Source organism: Pogona vitticeps, chromosome 7 (genome assembly GCF_051106095.1).
Source record: "Pogona vitticeps strain Pit_001003342236 chromosome 7, PviZW2.1, whole genome shotgun sequence".
Classification (NCBI taxonomy): domain Eukaryota; kingdom Metazoa; phylum Chordata; class Lepidosauria; order Squamata; family Agamidae; genus Pogona; species Pogona vitticeps.
In genome coordinates this window covers 13,515,344-13,533,549 of record NC_135789.1, presented here as the reverse complement: position 1 = coordinate 13,533,549, position 18,206 = coordinate 13,515,344, and the positions used below count along the sequence as shown (strand labels likewise).

Below are 18,206 nucleotides of genomic sequence, written 5' to 3'. Positions count from 1 at the left end.
GAACGGGTTACCTTGAGAGGACTCCGTCTCCCACAGGGGTGCTCACCCAGTACATCAATGGGGTTCTGCTGGCCCTGGAGTTGTAGCCCCAGGTAGGAACGAGCCTGTCGCCACTTTCCTTTAACCCAGAAACCTCAAAGGTGGAAAGGCAATGGGAGGCGGGTCTTTTGTAAGGCCACTGGCTCTTAAGGAAGAATCAATCCAACCCAATTTAACTCCACACGAGGGAATAACGATATAAAACACCCATTTCCCTCCCAGCATCAAAATGCACCCTATTTGTGGCTTATTCGAAGGTGGAGGATTATTATTATATATTATTTAAATGCATTTAAGGTATTTTTACCCTGCCTTTCCAGAGGCATGCTTGTCCGCTCCCCCCTCCAAAAAAACTAGAAACAGCCCCACAGAGGAAAATAAAAGTGGTGTTAAAACGGTGAAACTCCCCCATTTGCACCACAGTCGTGCAAACACCATCCGTGCAACAGATGGGAACAGGGAACCCTCATGTGTATAGGTGTCGAACTCTTTAATCCGAGTTTAAAGCAGAACATTTTTCTTTGAAGAGAAAAATCATTTTTTAAAAAATGCCAGTTTCCAAGAAACCCAGCTTTAAAAAAAAATCCCCTTGTTGCCAGTGTATTTAGGGCGATTCTGTGCAATTAAATCTGCAACCATTTTTACCCAACTCAGCCCATTTTTGCCTAGGTTACATGAAACAAGAATCACTATGAAGAAGGGCGAGAGGTTAACTCACATTACAGAAGGACTCCTTTATCCACAAACTCGCCATGGGCTGATTCGCCTATCCATGGCCTGAAAATATTAAAACATTACCCTATAAATAACTATTTCTAAAGATGATACTACAAGATCAGGCCACTAAAAAGAGGCAGAGACCACATTATGTACAGCATTTGCTATTAAAATTGTGTTCTCTGTCATCCACATTTTTCGGCATCTGCGGGAAGGGGGGCTTAGAACTGATCCCCGTGGATACTGGGGTCCCCTACTGTAATTCATCTTTTGAACTCAGATTTCTAACCAGGACGGCACCAGGATCTCACCCAGACCCACTCCGGAGTCCTCCACCATATGGCTCTTCAACCAGCCCAAATCCCAGTTCTCCCCCAGGCGACAGATAACAAATCTGGGGAAAAACATGGGATCCTCCTGTCTAGACAATTCTCCTTCCTCCCCTTGATCTTTTCTTGTCCTTAATCCTCTTCTCCTGCCTAAGGCTATACATTCCTGACTCAAGTATTCCTCTGGTCTTCCCTTCCTTCCCAAATCCAGGGTGGGGGGCACTTAAAACCCATCTCTGCACTCCTCAAAATGTAAAAAAAAAGCCAGAGCAGAAGACTCATCGGCATGACAAATGTCTTTTCTTCCCCCACCCCCCAAAAAACTAGGAGGGTGGGTTTGATTTTCCCCTAAATCTCTGGATGGTTGATGGTTTCCATCTGCTGTTTTCCAATTCTCTTTGGCTCCCAACTGGCCAGAAGCTGTCGAAAGCAGGCTTATGGGATTCGGAGTCCCTGACGGGCCCCAGGGTGTGTGCGTGTCTAGGAGCCCTCTGATCTTGCAAAAGTTTGCCTCTCTTTTTCCCCTCCCTGCCTTGGAGAGACAAAGCTGGCCCTTAAGATGCGAGAGGATGAGGTACCCACCCCATAGAAAACATCTCCCTGTTGTCAAGGGTCTTGGGGGGGGGGAATACACTCAAAGGGGGGGGGTCCCTGCCCCATAGCCCAGGGTCCGAGACCCGGTCCAAGCAGGTCATCCACAGCTGAGCCACGCAAGTCTTAGCCTGGGGTGTGTGTGTGTTTGAGTCCTGTGTTCAAATCCCCATTTGGCTGCAGAAAAACCTCACCGGGGGGGGGGGGTGACCAACCTCGCAGGGTGGTGGGGAAAAGACTAGAAAATTTAAGGAGCCCGCATTTCGCTGTTGCATCATCACACCCATTTAGACACCCCACATCAATACAAACGCATCCACTAGAAAAATCAAATCAATCTACGTTCTTCCTTTATTCAGGGGTTGAGGGTCTCTCTGGCTGCGGAGCCCGAGGTTGGGAGTTCGAATCCCCCACAGGGCCTCCGGGACAGGGGCTGGATTGGATGATCCTTCGGGGTCCCTTCCAGCTCTGCCGTTCTAAGATTATAATTATTATTTATAGGTCAGGGCTCAGCACAGCCCTATAAGGTAGTCCTTTGTAAGCAGCTTTGACTTCAGCAGGGTTTTTCACCCCCATCCAACAGGTCAGTTTTTGAGACATGATGCTTTAAATGGACCACCGGGGAGCTTCAACCCCTGCGGGTCTCAAACCTGGGGCCCTAAAATCCTTTCGGACTACGACTCCCAGAGGTCCAGCTGAGTTTAGCCAATGATCAAGGCATCTGGGGGTCGTAGTCCGTGACCCTCTAGGGCCCTTGGTTGAGTTCCAGAGGCAAAAGTGATTCATTTAATTAAAATATTTTCCTGCGCCTTTCTCTTTAAAATCCTTCTTTAAAAATCCCACCTCTTGTCTCTCTCTGTGCTAAATTACAGAGCAGCCCTGGCAGGCCCACTGCCCCTCAAGCTGGAGGCTCTACTCCCCTTCGATCAGCTGCAACAGTGTTCGGGGAAGGGGAGGGAGAAAGATGATGCTGGCCAAACAGCAAACTCGAACACAGCTCTTCCAATGTCTTTCTGCTTCCCAGCGACGTCATCACAAAAGGGCTTACGTTTAAGCATCCGACCCCGCTTCGCCTTGCCCGCCCCGGCTAAAGACCAACCCCCGGAAAATAATTTTTAAAGGGATCGTGATCAAAGTCCGTTCTGGGACGCTCGTCTTCGGCCCCAACTGGAAAGGACGAAGATTCATCCGTCCGCATGAGTGCTTTAATTCGCCGCCGCCTCCCGTCATTGGCCGCTGGCTGCTTCCGTCAAGAGGCTTCTTCTCCGCCTTCACCAATCACGGCTCTGGAGCGGAGAGGGAGGCACCAGGAAGGGGCTCCGCCCATGGGGCCACCCCGAAGAAGGCTCTGCCAGGCAGAGCCACTCCCCGCGAGGCCGCCGTCGAATAAGAGGGGTCGCTTCCCTCTGGAATGCTGCCCATCCGGCCGCGCCGTGCCAACCTGTCTGGGGGGGCGGGCATGTCTGTCGGGGGGCTCCCGTTGGCGTCAAAGGAAGGCCCCCCCCCGGCACAAGAACCCTAACGAATTGCCTTCCCTCGCTGGCTCTGGAACTCAGCACCAAGATGGGAGTCAGTGGGAGGCTCTTGAAGCAGGCTGGGGGTGCGTGGGGGTGCTGGATGAAGTTGTGTGTGTGTGTTTGCGGGGAGGGGAGGCTCACAGCATCGCTCAGTCACAGTCCACCAGGCGCCCCTTCATAAGCGCTTGTCCTTCACGAGCCCGTTCTTCAGATGTTTCCTGCAATGGAGAGATAGAGGTCAGCCTCGGAGGATGGGACAGGGTTTGTGCACGCGCACCTCACAAATCCTCCATGAAAAACACCCCCATGCACCACCATCATCCCTCTCAAGACCATTCTGTTCATTAAACGCTTAAGACGCTTTCTCTTCCTAAGTGCCTGCTTTCTCCACTACTTCACAATCATCTCCATTAGAGAACAACAGAGCTTAGACGGGATTCCCAGGGAATCCACTTCCCGCAACTTGCCTTTCATCTTCTGCCCGACATGCAAAGAGCTCTCCGAGAATGATGTAGAGCCCCCGTGTTAAGAGGCAGTCTATCCTTCGGCGCCCCATTTCCCCCCTGGCTGGCATAATTACCCCTCCTTCAAGGAGCTGGGGAGGCGAAGCTCGCCATCTTTCGTCCTGGAGGCCACATCGACATCGTATTCCCGCACGTCATTCAGCTCCTGGACTTGCCCCATGAAGACCTTGGTCACAAAGAAGACGATGTACTGCGGACGGGAGAAGAGAAGCAAGGGCCAATCAGCTTGCTGGGGCGAGGGATATTCCCAGAATGCTTTGCACCTCCTCTCCCCCAAGCCATTTAACAGAGAATCTAGTGCGTTCTGTCCCAGATGACTTAGCTAGTAAGCAACGTGGGGGAAAGGGTGTATGGAGAGTGTTTGTTGCTCTCTCTCTCTCTCTCTCTCTCTCTCTCTCTCTGTGTGTGTGTGTGTGTAAGAGAGAGAGAGAGAGAGAGAGAGAGAGAGAGAGAGAGAGAGAGAGGCCAACAAATCCTAGAGCCTGCCTGGCTGCAAAATACAGTCGGACCCTCCACAACCGCGGGGGATCGGTGTGAAGTCTCCCCATGGATGCTAAAAAACATGGATACTATTGAACCCTATGTGAATAGCCAACACGACAGACAGCGTGGTCTCTGGCGCCCTCTAGATGCCACTTCCGGTAACTTCAAATTCAGAAATACATCTATTGCTGGCATTTTTCCTTTAAGGTTTCTCAGTCCACAGGAAAGCGAATCAGCGGATCCCGATCCTGCGGATACAGCCCTAATCTTTCCGTGGAAAGGACAGTGGCTCAGAGTGTCAACACGACACGCAAAGATGCGACAAAAAAACTTGGGAAGCGTGCGTCAATGCTGAACGTCGGCGGATTTAGGCCGAAGAAGCACGCAGAAGACCTGATCTGACGCCAGCCGCGACTCACCAGGAACCAATAGATATTCAGGAGGGTGAGCATCAGCAGCAAAGCGTTGAAGAAAAAGTAGAACGGGATGCCAGGGACAGTCTGGAGGCTGGTGTGGCAGGTGGCGTAAAGCACCTTCAAGGGAAACCAGTACAGGCGGAACCAGAACCTGGGGGAAGAAAGAAAAGGGAGTGTTGGGAAGGGTCCCGTGCTGAATGCGAGAAGCACGGAGTTGGACGGGGACCCACAAGGCCATCCAGGCCCACCCCCTGCTCAAGGCAGGGACCCAAACCTAAGCAGATCAGATCGACGGGAATCCCGTTTTCTCCAGAGCTGGAGTGCTCATCACCCCCTCCTGAGGTCTTGGGTCCTGTCGTCGTATGGCCCTAACCATTAAGAAGGTTTTCTTGATATTCGGCCAAAATCTGGCTTCCTGTCGCTTGAGCCTCTTGTCCTGCTCTCCGAGAGGATGGAGGGACGGATCCTGCCCCTGCTGAGGCCTAACCCATGCCGAACCAAAGGGGATGAATCCCTGGTGGGATTTCAAGACTAGATTTCGCGCACGCCCCCCTGATGCCCTCCTCTGTCAGGAAGCTGGCGCTCCTCACCAGCTGATGCAGAAGGTGACGCAGCCGATGTTTGAGATGATGTCGTTGAGCCGGTGGTAAGTCCCGCCACGGTACTTGAAGTAGACATTGAGTTTGGTGAACTCCAGTTGGATGTCGCTGATGTCATGGAGGAAGAGGACCAGAATCCCAACATTGTGATACCTGGGGGGGCAGGGAGGAGAGAATCAGGTGAAGCAGGCACGGGGGGGAGGGGAACCCCCCAAAAACGAGTTGAACCCCAGCAATGTCTGTTAAAAAAACCCACACACTTCTCTTCGGCTTCCCGTTTGAACCTTTAGAACCATGAAGACTAGAAACTTGTGTCCCCCTGTTCAGGTATAAGGCCCTCATTTAACCTGCAGTCGCTTCTAAGTTTGAACCTCAGCTTTCCTATTTTTGGAAAAACAGAGGATCACAGGGAAAGAAAGATTCCATGATTCTTTGAACCGTGAGATATACAGTTCGTCACAACAGACAAAGGATCCCACTAACACAACTGATTGTGTTTCCATTTAAATTTGAAAACCACGAGGGCCGGAAAGTTGCCATGGTACGGCAGAGTGTTGGGGTGGGGTTTGAGGGTTGGCATCCTCCGTTCGGAAAGGATCCAATAACGGAGAAGCCGCTTCTCCTGGGTGAGAACTCGAGAGAGCACGGGGGAAGGAGTTTTCCAGGTTTCCCGGACTACATATCCCAGAATTCTCCCTTCTCAGGGTTCTCCCTGTGGCTCGCCTGGGCAAAAGGCCAGAATCAAAAGGCCTAGCTAGGGATGTTCAGTGGGGGCAGAACCCAACCCACGCCACCTCAGAGAATGCTGGAAAGCGGGATCAGGAAACGAACGCCGTGGTGGGGCGACTGGGGTCAACGTATACCTGAAAATGTAAGAGGCGACAATCAGCATCAGGGTGACCACGTGGTGGATGAGCATGACGACCGAGTCCTTGCGCCAGGCGTCCATGTAGAGCGTGGCATAAAGGGCATGGCCATAAAAGCTGGCCTGCATCAGGTAGGCAACCGCAATGTCGGCCGGCACTTCCATCCCTGTCTTCCAGTCTAGAAAGTAACACGGGGAAAAACAAGGCGGTCAGTGAACTTGTCCCACAAGGCTAAAGAACCTGACCTTCAAAAGTCGGGGATCCAGGCGTCACAACTGCCGGGGAGGGGGGGAGTACTGCCTGGCTCGCCAAAAGCCATCCATTCCTGTATTTTTTGCTAAGAATTCACGCATTTTTTCGTAATTTTGATGGAATACTTTGAAATTCAAAAAAAAAAAAAAACCTGGAAGGATCACTGCCTCTGCAGGATCATTATCCCAACTGCACTTATCTGCTGTCTGAAAACATTAAAAATATTAGAATAATAATAATAAAACTAGAAATATACCTTTTTCACCATGTAGTTGCCAGAACTGGCCACTAGAGAGAGCCAGATACCATGCAATGTATGCTTGTTGCTGAAGAATAGATATAGCATGGTCTCTGCTGCCCTCTAGTGACCAATTCTGGCAATCCTTTCCCCTGGATTTTATTCTATGAACCATGTTACAGCTAGCGTTTGTTATTATCCACGGTTTTTAAGCATTGGAATTTCCACCATGTCTTGCCAAGACCGGCCATTCGAAGGAGCCACTTGGTGGTCCCAACAGCAGAAGGTGCCCCCAAATGGCAGAATTATCGATCCTGATGCACAGGGACTGACATATACAGGTATTCCCCTGCGGCTAATCGTACCATAAAAGACCGACGGGGGATCGTAGAAAAATGGGTAGTCGCAGAAGAAAAGCAAATACGTGTCGTACGTCCAGGCGATGGTGTAGAAGGCCAGTTTCCAGGCGCTCTCTGGCATCTTCGCTGCATCTTGAGGGGGCAGCTGGCACCATTCGGCAAAGGGCTGGGGGAGAAACAAGGGCTTTAAAAGACAGTCCAAACCTCCCCCCCCCCGCCCTGTAAACATTTATTTCTCACTCTCTTTTCATTATTCACAAAATTTGCTCTTGCACATGGATAGTGTTGCTCTGGTTACGTAGGACCCCCCCAGGATCGGTATCCGCTGAATCGCTTATCCACAGTCTGAAAATAATTAAAAATATTCCAAAAAAAGTCCTAGAAATATGTATTTCTCAAGATGCCCTTAACTAGAAATGATTATCCATTCGTTAAGTATTTGACTAATTCTCTGTTTTTAGCTTTTCATATTGGGCTTTCGTAACGGTCTAACGTTCTTTATTGAAATGTCACTCATTTGCTAATTATTTCAATAAATTCGCTGCTCTTAGCTTCAATATTGGGCTTTAGGAATGCAAAAGCCGACTCTTGCAAACGGCAGAAGGGAAAGACGTTTTCCCAAGGACAGATGGGAAACGGGAGGCGCTCATTAAAAACCCAGAAGGCACCACTCAGCAAGACTCCTGCCAGTTTCAGCCCCTCAGGAGGCTATATTAAGGCCCCAGCTGCTCTGGATTCGGTTCACGGCGGGGTCTGGATCAACTCCCAAGCTCATCTCACTTACTGAGAAATCCCCTGGTTGTGCCGGGTCCAGATACTGACACCCCCCCAAAACAAGAGCTGCGTTTGGGTCCCATAAATAAAACCCCCCGAATCAGACAATCACCGAACGACCACTGAGGAGCCCTATCGCAATTTTATGATCTCAAAACATTAACAACCCAGGTTTCTTTTTCCTTCCGCTTCTCCGTTCCTGGTTTTCCTTCTTCCGTGCCTGTCTGCCAACTGCAATCCTGGGCGGACTGGCGGAAATGGGTGCTTTAAAAAAAAGTAAAAATGAGTATATAAGAAAGAAAAGCAGGCCAAAGCAAGGGGGTAAGGCAGCCCAGTCTGTAGGAAATGAGCCATTTTTATTGATTTTTCTTCCTTCCTTCCAGGGCAGATTATTCCCTCACACGGGGAAGAAAATGGGATTAAAATCTATGAAACTCTACTTTCACAATTAAGGCCAGATGGCTTTGTTTCCCCATTATTACTGTCCTCGTATGTGACTCCGGGCGGCCTCCATTTCAAGGTCAGCAAGATGCTTGCTATTATCCACAGTTTTGCATATCCACAGGGAACCAATCCCTAGTGGATACATGAGACCCACTCTATTTGGGAGATTTTTCTTTTCTTATTTTCAGACCGTGCTGAGATTTACAACACTTACGACAGGCGTAAGTTAGATAGGACTGACGCCAACATTTCAGGAAAACCTTAAGGGGGGGGGAATTTTTCATATGTGGTGGGACTTCTATTTTTTTAAAAGATGTACCCCTTTCTCTCACAGCCTTTCCCCCACGACATGCGTCTCTCCATGCTTACCAATTTCTACTGTTTTTATGCAGATTTATTTCTGTATATTTTAAAATGTGCAGCCCTGCCATTATTTATGGTTACTTATGGGTCTACCCCCCTATATTCTGAAGGGGGGGCTCATGTGGCTCTCCTCCTCACCACATTTTACTCTCATGACCACATGACGCAGGTGGGCTGTGAGACGGACTTGTTCAAAGCAATCCCTTCGTGGTCGTGTCAGGACTCGAACCTGGATCTCTCAGATCCCAGTCGAGAGCGCTAACCACTGCACCACAATGTGAATGGGGGGAATCCTAATTTTTTGAGGTGTAAGCCCCCCTAAACCCAGTGTGATTGACTTTGGAGGCAACCCCATTAAAGATCTGCCCGATAATAAACACCATAGCTTTAAGCCTGCCTGCTTTATGAAACGCCACTGAGTTTAAACAGATATAAAACTGCTTACGGATTAATCCACGATGCTTTTGCTTCTCTAAATCAATTGAGAGGCCTGCTAAATCTTTTTTGTTCTTAAATGCTGCCTAAGATGGGAAAAAAACCCAGAGAGCTGGTTGCACGGTCAACCAAATATTGTATAGCATCAGAAGAATGAAAAACTAAGGCCACTGAAGTGTGGGAGGAAATTAAATTATTGGCTGTGGTGTTCCCCCCCCCCCCACTTTCTTGCCACTAAAAAGGAAAAGAAAAAAGAAAAAAAATCCACTGGGGAACCTTCCAAGTTGGGAAGAATTATGAGTATTAGGTCTCGAATCATTTTGTTTTGCTTAGGAAGAAATAAATAAAAGGGGGACATAAAAGAAAACAGGGATTCTGGACATCCTTTTGACATTTCTTTAAAAGATGAACAGCCCTTGGAAACGCTTGCTTCCCGAGGCCCATTGCTTCTCCGTGGCCGAACCGGGGGACTGTGGGACTCGTAATCCGAAAGTCCCATTTCTACAGGTAAAAGCTAGGGATCACCAGCAGAAAAAACCCTGCAGCTATGTTGCAAAAATGAAGCCCCTGGCCAAGATGCATTCCAGCATGCGTTGCCCTGGCAACCGAGGCTCCTGGGCTGTTCCCATGGCAACAGATGCTGGGTACCACCACTGTCTGCTGGCATCCGGTTTCAGACAAGGCACGCTCTCTCCTCCCTTAAAAGGGAAGCGGGTAGTTTCAGGGGAAGTGAGGAGAAAGGTCTGCAATGCAGAAAGGGGGTCCTATTATTTTGGTGGAGGGAGCCACCCGCCTCAGGTGGCCGAGATAAGGAGGCCACAGCAAGACATCAGAGGAAAGGGGGCACCTCTCTGGTTTCTCCTCTGCCTCCAGGTGCGGGGGACCATGCTGCCCCATCAGCAGTGGTGGAAATAAGACTCAGCATCCAGTTGTAGCACCCCCATATCCACGGAGGCTCGGATCTAACGCCCCCCGTGGATGCTGAAAAAAGTGGATGATAGCAAACACTATTTTAATAGCAAATGCAACACACCACAGTCTCTGGATCCCTCTAGTGGCCGGTTCTGGTCACTTCGAACTTTAGAAATACAGTATCTATTTCTAGAACTTTCCATGTTTTAATAGCGTGGATAAGTGGATCAGCGGATAGTTTTTAACGCTGCTGCAAGCTTATTTATTATTTCAAATCCTTGTGTGTCTGAGTTTTTCCCCCTGCTCATTCTCATACAAAGAGAACCTCAGCAACTTTGTTGCAAAACCAAAATTGTAAAGAAACAAGCCATTTGATGTTATATTTTTTCAGAATATTTGCGTTAAATTTCTGGCAATATACTATACCCACATACTGTACAGCGTTCACTAGAGAAACAGATTTCCTCGGTGTCCTCTCCAGAACTGGCCAGGAGAGGGAGCCATGCTATGGAGAGTGCTATTAAGACAGCATTTGCTTTCATCCGCGTGTTTCAGCATCCACTGAAAGGCCCTGGCCATAAATGTTTATTCTGCTCTATTTCACAGCTGAAAAGGCTACACCGAAATGTGTTGAGGCTTTTGATTTAAAATACTACTTTTTTAAAAAAAACACATCCTGGGACTTAAGTCCCTGCTTGCCGAATAACTTCGGTGGATCTACCCGTCGTGTTTTGTAATGAGTGCAAATTCACCACCGAATGATTTCACGGCCAGCAGCTGCTGCCTTGCTCTGCCTAAAGGAAAGGGAGATGATGAGCCAAGTAGAGGAAGGTGTAAAATGCAACCCTGGTTCACTTTACATCCTCTCGCTCTTATCACCCTCGACCTGCGAACCTTCCAGCCGGGGAGCGATCAGATGGTTTTTTCCATCTGGTCTCTCCTAGCACGGGGATCAGAGTTCACCTGGTGCTCCCACTAGCTCCATTTCCGTTACACGCTCGCAGCCATGGGTGCGAAAGGCACCCAAGCGGACTGGGCGGAAAAACCGGACACGACACTTTCTGCGCGAAACATCCCCGAAAGCCGGGAGATTGAATTTTGCATCGCCACAAAGGCAAGGAGGTATCAGCGCGAAAGTCTTGACCCGTGTTTCAAAAACCCAAACAGATGGCACGAGAAAGACTAGAGTACATGTCCTTCCCCCCCCACCCACTGCAGGTGGCAGCCTGAATCTCAGATAGACTGCTCCTGGGTATGGCAGCTGCACTTTGACTTCATACTAAAATTCTCTGCAAATAGAGATCATTAAATCAGATTCCATCAGTCTGTTTGCCCACAAGATGTTTATTTATAAATATTTTTTAAAAAAACTTAAATAACCCACTAGTTAACTTTGAGAAGGCCAAGGGAGGACAAGAAGGCCACGGCATCTCAGAAAGATAGACTCTCTCCATTCCTGGAAGCTCCATTACTTAGGAATTTATATTTCCTTATATGGTGCCCTCCAGATGTTTTAGATTAAGTCTGGAACATCTGGAAAGCACTAGGATGAAAACCTTCACGAGAAGCATCTTGCAATATTGGAATAAAGGTGTTATTCAAATAAAAGCATAGTGAACAGATCAGTTATCGGCTACTCAGTACGACTGCAAAGGGGGAATATATAAAGGAGTTTCCCCCCTTCTACACAAACCCATGTTATGATCCTTGGATAAGAGTTTTCACCTTCGGGAAGAAAAAAAAATTCAATACGATCCTCTTATCCGCCGGATCAGTATACACACTCATTAATCCACAGTCTGAAAATATTAAAAAGAAAAGCCCCAGAAACATATACAGTATTTCTAAAGAGGAGGTTACCAGAACTGGCCACTAGAGAGAGCTAGAGACCATGATATGGGATAGCATTCACTCTTAAAAGCATTTGCTATTATCTGCGCTTTTCAGCATCTGCGCGCGGGGGGTTTCGAACTGATTCTCCGCGGATACAGGGTCCTGTTGCATATGACGAAAGCAGGATGGCGTAGGCCCTTTTCTGGCGGCCCTCGAAATTTTGGAACAAGCATCCCATATACTGTCGTTCCTTTTTGATGCTCGCTCTGCCAGGTTTTTAAGCCAAGTTACTTTTTTTTTATTTGCCTAGGCTGTTTTTTTTGTACTCGGTCATGTACGTTATCCTGACTGTTCGGCATATGATACCCAGGGTCGCCCTTTGGGGTCCTGCACACCCAGATTCAAGCTTTCCAGTTTGGCCCCCGGGCACACTGGAAGGTCTCCATCATTGTGGCGAGATGAACCTCTCCAGAGGTTCCCGCGCTGCAAGAACCATCTATTATTTATTCTTGCAGAAAGCCAGCCAAAAACAAACAAACAAAAAAAAAGATAAAGCCATCAAAGCAGCTGTTATACAAGGTGGGGAATGGACCGAGGAGGGCGGCCTTTTGCAAGCCATTCTATTCTGGCCAGGCCAGCGGAGCGGAAATCAAAAGCGAGGCTCTCCGGGCAGTTGCTGAGGCAAGAGAATTGCGAAGAAGAAGAAGGATTCTTTTTAAAAAATATTACAAATAAGGAGGTCTTGAAACTTAAAAGTCGCAAGTTCTGTCCATAACATCTGGGAGTCCCCAGAATTTAACCCAAATGTCTTAGTAAACAATCAGCAAGCAGGAAAGAAAAGGGGATGGAAAAAACTCCCCTATTATTTTGTGTTTTACTTATAGGTATTGTTTTCTTTTGATAAACTACCCAGTGCAGCCCACACAGACTACCAGAATGGTATATAAATTTAAATATAAATATATTGTATTCTGTTCTACTAAGCTTATTTATTCTTTTAATTTGATTTATTTTTATTTTAGGGGTTTCTAAACCTGCCCAAGGATGTTTCACTCTGAATATTCTCTGCACACGGACATTGGTTTTTCTCAGCTTCTACAACCGCAGCTCATAGTTAAAAGAACTTTTAAGGCTCTGACTAACGACAAACGAACAAAATAAAATTGGCGCCATAGAAATTTGTGGGAGAGAGGTTTTTTTTCTCTTTCTCCAGCTAATGAAACAGCTGATGGGTGCTAGAAAAAGGTTTGCAGCAAAATCTTCCAGTTCTGGTGCAGCCGATAGAGCTGACGTTAAAATACAGTACCACAATTAGATTTTAAAGTGTTACAACGTTTTCTTTCTTTCTTGTGTTTTGGTCGACCTGCAACCTAAGAGACTCATGGCTGAGATATTAATTTATTTAATTTAATTGATATATCGCCCACTAGGCAACAAGACCACTCCAGGCAGCTGGCAACAAAATAAAACTCTAAGCAACATTTATCCACATTGAACACGGCCTTCAAAATCATTTATAAAGCAATAGACGCAAACTGACTGGTATAACTTTAAAAATATAGAGCACACACACAAAAAACCTTCATTGAATAGAGATTGTTATTCAAACTGCCTCAAACGAAGTGGACTAGACTAGATTACATGCTTGTCTCTACCAGGGTCCTCCCTTGGCCGCCAGAGATTTCAATGCCCACAGGGTTTTGCTTGGATAAATCCGCATTTCCCCCCTTGCACAATGGAAAGCAACTGGCCAGCAGGATCCGTACCACAGGAAGGCCAAACGGGGTGCTCCTTTCAACACCCCCGTTTCCCCCCAAATGGCTACGAGGCCAAAATCTGGCAAAACAATGGACTCAAAAGGCCAATAACCAAAAGGGAGACGCAATCACGCCATGGCCCAGAAACAGCTCAGGGGGTTTGGCTCACGCCTGCCTCATCCCCTCCCAAAACGAGGGCAGGCCTTGTCTTAAACCCCCAAAGCCCATGTTATCTGCCCCCCAAAATCCGAACCCACCTTTGTTTCCCCGTTTTGCAGCATTGCAAGACCCCCCAAAACTGAAATTTCCGCGGCTCACCCCAAACCCCTCCAGAAGGCAATGATTTGCAAGGGATGCCCAGGCCTGTTCCCCCCCCCGTCCCCCAAATATCTAGGGAATGCTAACCGATGGGAGGCCGCCCCCCAATAAAATTGGGGTCGTTTTCCGGCTTCCCAAAAGCCCTCTCTTATTCCCTCCCCCTATATGGGCTCCTGGTGGCTCTCCCACGCTCCATGCCGGGCAACCCCAGGTTTGCTCAGGAGGTGGTAGGTCTCGGACCCCGGTATCCGCGGGGGATGCCGGCAAACGCTGGTTACGGCGCACAGAGCATCCCCGCCCCGGCTGTGTCTCCGACCTCCAAATGCTCCTCGCGATCTCGCCCCCCCCAACCCCACCCGGACACCCCGACGCCATTCATTCATTCATTAAGCCCGATCCCGGGCCCCTTTTCCCAAAGCAACGCGGCCACCCCCGCCCGCTGCAAGGCGCCCCCTCCATCGCGCAATGCGAAGACGCCACCCGAGCGCCATGCAAAGAGGCGAGGCGATGCAATGGCAAGCTAACAGCGGTGGGGGGACGGACGGACGGGCCCCCTCCCCACCTCTCCCGCAATCCTGCAACGCGACACACACACACGCAATGCAAGGATGCAATGAAAAAAAAAAAAAACCAAAAAAGCAACGCCCTCCAAGGATGCGAGGGGATGCAGCGGCGGGCTGGCAGCGGAGGGAGGGGGGGGGGAACGGGATTCCGCGCGCTCCCCCCGTTCCGCAATCATGCAAGGCGCGCCCCCCCCAGCCATGCCCGAATGCAACGCCCTGCAAGGTTGCAATGCAAGAACGCCACGCCGTGCAAGCCCCCCCCTCTTTTTTAACACCCCCCGAGGGGGAGGGGGGACTGACCCGCAGGAGGCGCCGGGCGGCGGCGCGCCGGGCCAGGGTCCAGCCGAGGGCGCAGAGGAGGGCCAGCAGCGCCTCGCTCCAGGCCAGCGACGCGTGCTCGGCCCACGTCCGCCGGGCTAAATCCCAGCCGCACTCGCCGCAACCCCGCAGCGCCCCCGAAAGGCTCCCATAACTGCGCCGCACCAGCTGCTCGTAGCTCGGCATCCGGGGGGCCGCCGCCGGCATGGTGCAAAAAAAGCGCCCGTGCGGGGCGCGCGCGCCGGCCCGGCCGGCGTCTCCCTCCCTCCCTCCTTGCCGAGCCCAGCGCCAGGGGTTGGCAGCTGGCGCGGCGCCGGCCCCTCTGCGCACGCGCGCGCCCGGGCAAGCCGCAGAAGAGAGCGCGCGCCCCCGCCTGCCAGCCTGGGTCTCTCTATCTCTGTGTGTGCCAGCAGAGGGCGCTCCAGCCCGGGAATCCGAGGCGTCCGCCTTTGCACGTGTGGACGCGCGTTCCGCGGGGCTTGCGCGTTCTGGGTTGCTCCTGCTCCCTTCGTGGGGGTGGTACATAGGGAGAGTTTCCAGAAAGGGGGTCCCCCCTAATGGGAGAGAGAGCCGGCTTGACTCCCTCGGGGACCCCCCCCCACTTCCAAGATCCGTTCCGTGTAGTGTGTTTTATGGATTGGCTATACACTTTTGAACTGCATTTTGTGTGTTTTGGCCACATGGTTTGTTTTGTGAATTGTTTGTACAGGTATATTGTTTTAACTGTATTTTGTAAGTTTTAGCCATGGATATGTTTAATGGGCTGGTCACCTGACCGTAATAAATTCTAATTCAGACCAGTTCCCATAAGTTACTTGAACCTCCACCACCCTCACAACTACAGTTTCTTTCCCAATTCCTTTTTTTTTTTTAGGTCATCGTTCCGGCCTGGAAATTACGTTTCCCTGGGCTATCATGTCTGAATGGGCTGTAGAAATTTGCGATATATTTCTTTCCATTTACTAATCTCTCTTCCCCAAGAGTTTTTGAGAATTGCCATTTTTCTATAGGCATTTTTCTATAGGCATTTTTCTTCAGGCTTTTTGGTCAGGGAGCAACATTTTCTCCTCAGGTGTTTTGCATTTAGGCCAAACCTAGAATACTGTACTGTACACTATTTTCCTATAAACCTCAAAATCTCTAGCTTGCTCCAGAGGCATCATCTGAGAGTAAAGCTCAGCGAAGTCTCCACTTATTTGTGATCTCAACACTATCATCCTTTCATCATCTTTAATCTCAGAATCCCAAATGAAATCAGGAAAGATTCAGGGTAATCTCCTTTTCTATATTGGGGAAATTTTTTTAGATTGATTTTTGAGAGATTTCCCTCACTAGAATTGTTGTGATTATTAATTGTTATTTTGAGCAGCTACAGTATTTCCGTTTCATCTGTATTTGAAATTCCATTTGTCTGCCCCTCAGCCTTCTCTCCCTCCTTAATCTCTTAATTCCCTGAGCTGTATGTAGTTCGGGAACTTTCTCTTCAGTCCTAGCTGTAATTTCTAATTCCCTTAAGTTTATATTCTTTTTCCAACTTCCATTTTTAAACTCTGAGAGCTTTATTTTTTATTTATTTATTTTTTATTTACAATATTTTTTAGCTGCACTATTACCAGTGTCTCTCTCTCTGAGGCATTTTCCTCCTCCATCTCCTCCTGTTCCCCTGGAGCTACGTAGAGGGTCTCCGTTTCCCTCCATTTGCTGAGGGAAACTTTGTGCCTCACGACTCCCCTTTCTGGCTCCGTTTGGGTGGCGGGTTCAAGTCAGAGTGAATTGAGTCTCAAGCATCTGTTCTGCTTTTCAAAAGGACCCATCTTTCTGCTCTTAATTTCTGCAACTGTGTTGCGTCGCTTCCCTCACACAACCTTTTTAGTTACTGTGTGTGTCTGAGCTACTCTTCCTCTCAGACCCCAAAATAATATTATTTTTCAAGCCTCTGCTTTGATTTTCCTTTCACCTCAGATCCGCTCCGACTCTGGCTTTCCACTTTTTATCCAACCCTGCTCCCTTATCTCTCAGAGCCTTCCAAATCCTGAGGTAAATAAAAAAGAATTTTTCCTTCAGAGTCGGTTTCCTCTCTTTTAGTTCCCCCCCCTTCAGGATCTGGGTTCAGAAGCCCCGCCACTAAGCTTTCCCCCCCAAAAAGCTCTAGCGGGTCACCCACTTCTTTGCCACAGACCACTGACTAAAAAAAAGTCCCCCCGACTCCAGAAAATTCACTTTTAAACATCGGCTTCACGGGATTTATTTCGTATCCCGCTGCTAGACACCCCTGGGGGCGTTTCGCCCTGGTGGCCCCGGCTTATTTTCACCAAACCGGGGGTGGGTGGGTGGGTGGTGGTGGCTCAACGAAGGTCTCCCAACAGGCCCTTTTTTCCTCAATGCCTCCCCAGTCGATCCTCTTGATCATCCTGTAATTCCTATGAAAGATGGAGATCCAGCCAGGACTAGTTCCTCAGCCCCTTCTTTAAAGCGACACCAAGCTTCAGTATTTTACTTTACCCTCTCCTATATCAATTAACACAGGTCACCCTCTGACTAATCACTCCTTAAAACACACACTTTCTGCCTCATATCCCTCAAAAACTCCTTCTCTTTTCTCTCTCTCTGACTGAACTGACTAGTTTCTCTGGCTCAGCCTCCCTTCTAGTTTCTCTGGCTCCAGCTCTTCAGCATCCCCCTTGGCTCTGCCTCACAACCACATTAACATAGAACCTATGAATAATGCATATCACTGAGGGTGGATGCCACACCCCTGCAGCGAGGGGCTTCCATGGAGGGAGTCACTCTCTCTCTCCCCAGCCTGCTTCCTCTTCTCCTGCGGCTTTCCCACCTCCTACTGAGCCCCCCCGAGGGGTCCCCCCCCCAAGGGGAGAGAGGGCCGGCTTGACTGCCTTGGGTATCCCCTCCCTTTGGGTCTTTCACAGCTTAGCCCGCTCTTAACGGGGCCGGCTTCCACTTTCCCATTGGGTGCAGACCCCTCTCCCAAGGCTTGGAGCAGGCCCGCTTCTCTGTAAGGTCTAGAATCTTGAACGTGGAAAAGAAAAAAGAAAAGAAAGAGGCCTTCCTTTGTAAAAACCTAAGTTCTGGTGGTTTTTGTTTTTTGGGTGAGCGTCTCCTTGGGATGCGCCCAGCCGGAACTCCCCCCCCCAGACCTAGCCAAGGGTTTGGGCCGCGGCTGAATGGGCACAGTGCTCCTGCCTAGAAGGAGAGCCCCTCCACACAGCTTTCGTGGGAGCACAGAGAAGAACCTCGAATGCAGGACCCCTCCCTCCCCCCCACCTGGCAGAATCAAGAAGCACGAAAAGATCAGAGCCCAGGGAGCGCCCAGTCCCTATTGTTCAGGGCTTTGAAAGCCCATTCATGCTCAGGCACCCGGGGAGGGGAGGCACATTGCAAGCCGCCTCGTCTTGGTCTCTGGCCGACCAAGGGCCAGACAATAGGGGCTTTTCAGCTCCCTGTCCCCCCCACGGGGTCCTGCCAAGCGGCTCCTGGCTGGGAACAGCTCTTCCCCGCGTCCCCCAAAGGACAATGGCCCCTTTCACAAACACTTGCAACA

General features: G+C 49.5%; 1 protein-coding gene and 1 long non-coding RNA gene across 3 annotated transcripts; one reads left to right on the top strand and one right to left on the bottom strand.

Moving 5' to 3' along the window:
* Positions 1-2,004: 2,004 nt before the first annotated feature.
* Positions 2,005-14,952, bottom strand: CERS1 (ceramide synthase 1). Of its 2 annotated transcripts, none has more exons than XM_072977947.2 (7): positions 14,630-14,952; positions 6,937-7,096; positions 6,079-6,259; positions 5,207-5,368; positions 4,620-4,767; positions 3,774-3,907; positions 2,005-3,411 (listed from the first exon to the last, which is right to left on the bottom strand). In XM_072977947.2, exons 1-7 carry the CDS (start codon positions 14,852-14,854, stop codon positions 3,369-3,371), a joined length of 1,053 nt encoding a protein of 350 aa, XP_072834048.2. In that variant the 5' UTR covers positions 14,855-14,952; the 3' UTR covers positions 2,005-3,368. The 2 variants fall into 2 exon arrangements, with proteins under 2 accessions (XP_072834048.2, XP_072834049.2); XM_072977948.2 differs by lacking the exon at positions 14,630-14,952 and adding an exon at positions 7,872-7,980.
* LOC144584010 (uncharacterized) lies at positions 8,093-13,338 on the top strand. The gene is made up of 2 exons (XR_013537998.1): positions 8,093-8,224; positions 12,714-13,338. It is a non-coding gene; the product is annotated as an uncharacterized LOC144584010 (long non-coding RNA).
* Positions 14,953-18,206: the final 3,254 nt, after the last annotated feature.

Coding starts and splice junctions, on each gene's coding strand:
- CERS1 (XM_072977947.2), bottom strand. CDS start 14,854: ATGCCGGCGGCGGCCCCCCGGATGCCGAGCTACGAGCAGCTGGTGCGG. Junction 7,097..14,629: donor CCGCCCGGCGCCTCCTGCGG/GTCAGTCCCCCC, acceptor TTTCTCCCCCAG/CCCTTTGCCGAATGGTGCCA. Junction 5,369..6,078: donor GTCGCCTCTTACATTTTCAG/GTATACGTTGAC, acceptor CTGCCCCCCCAG/GTATCACAATGTTGGGATTC.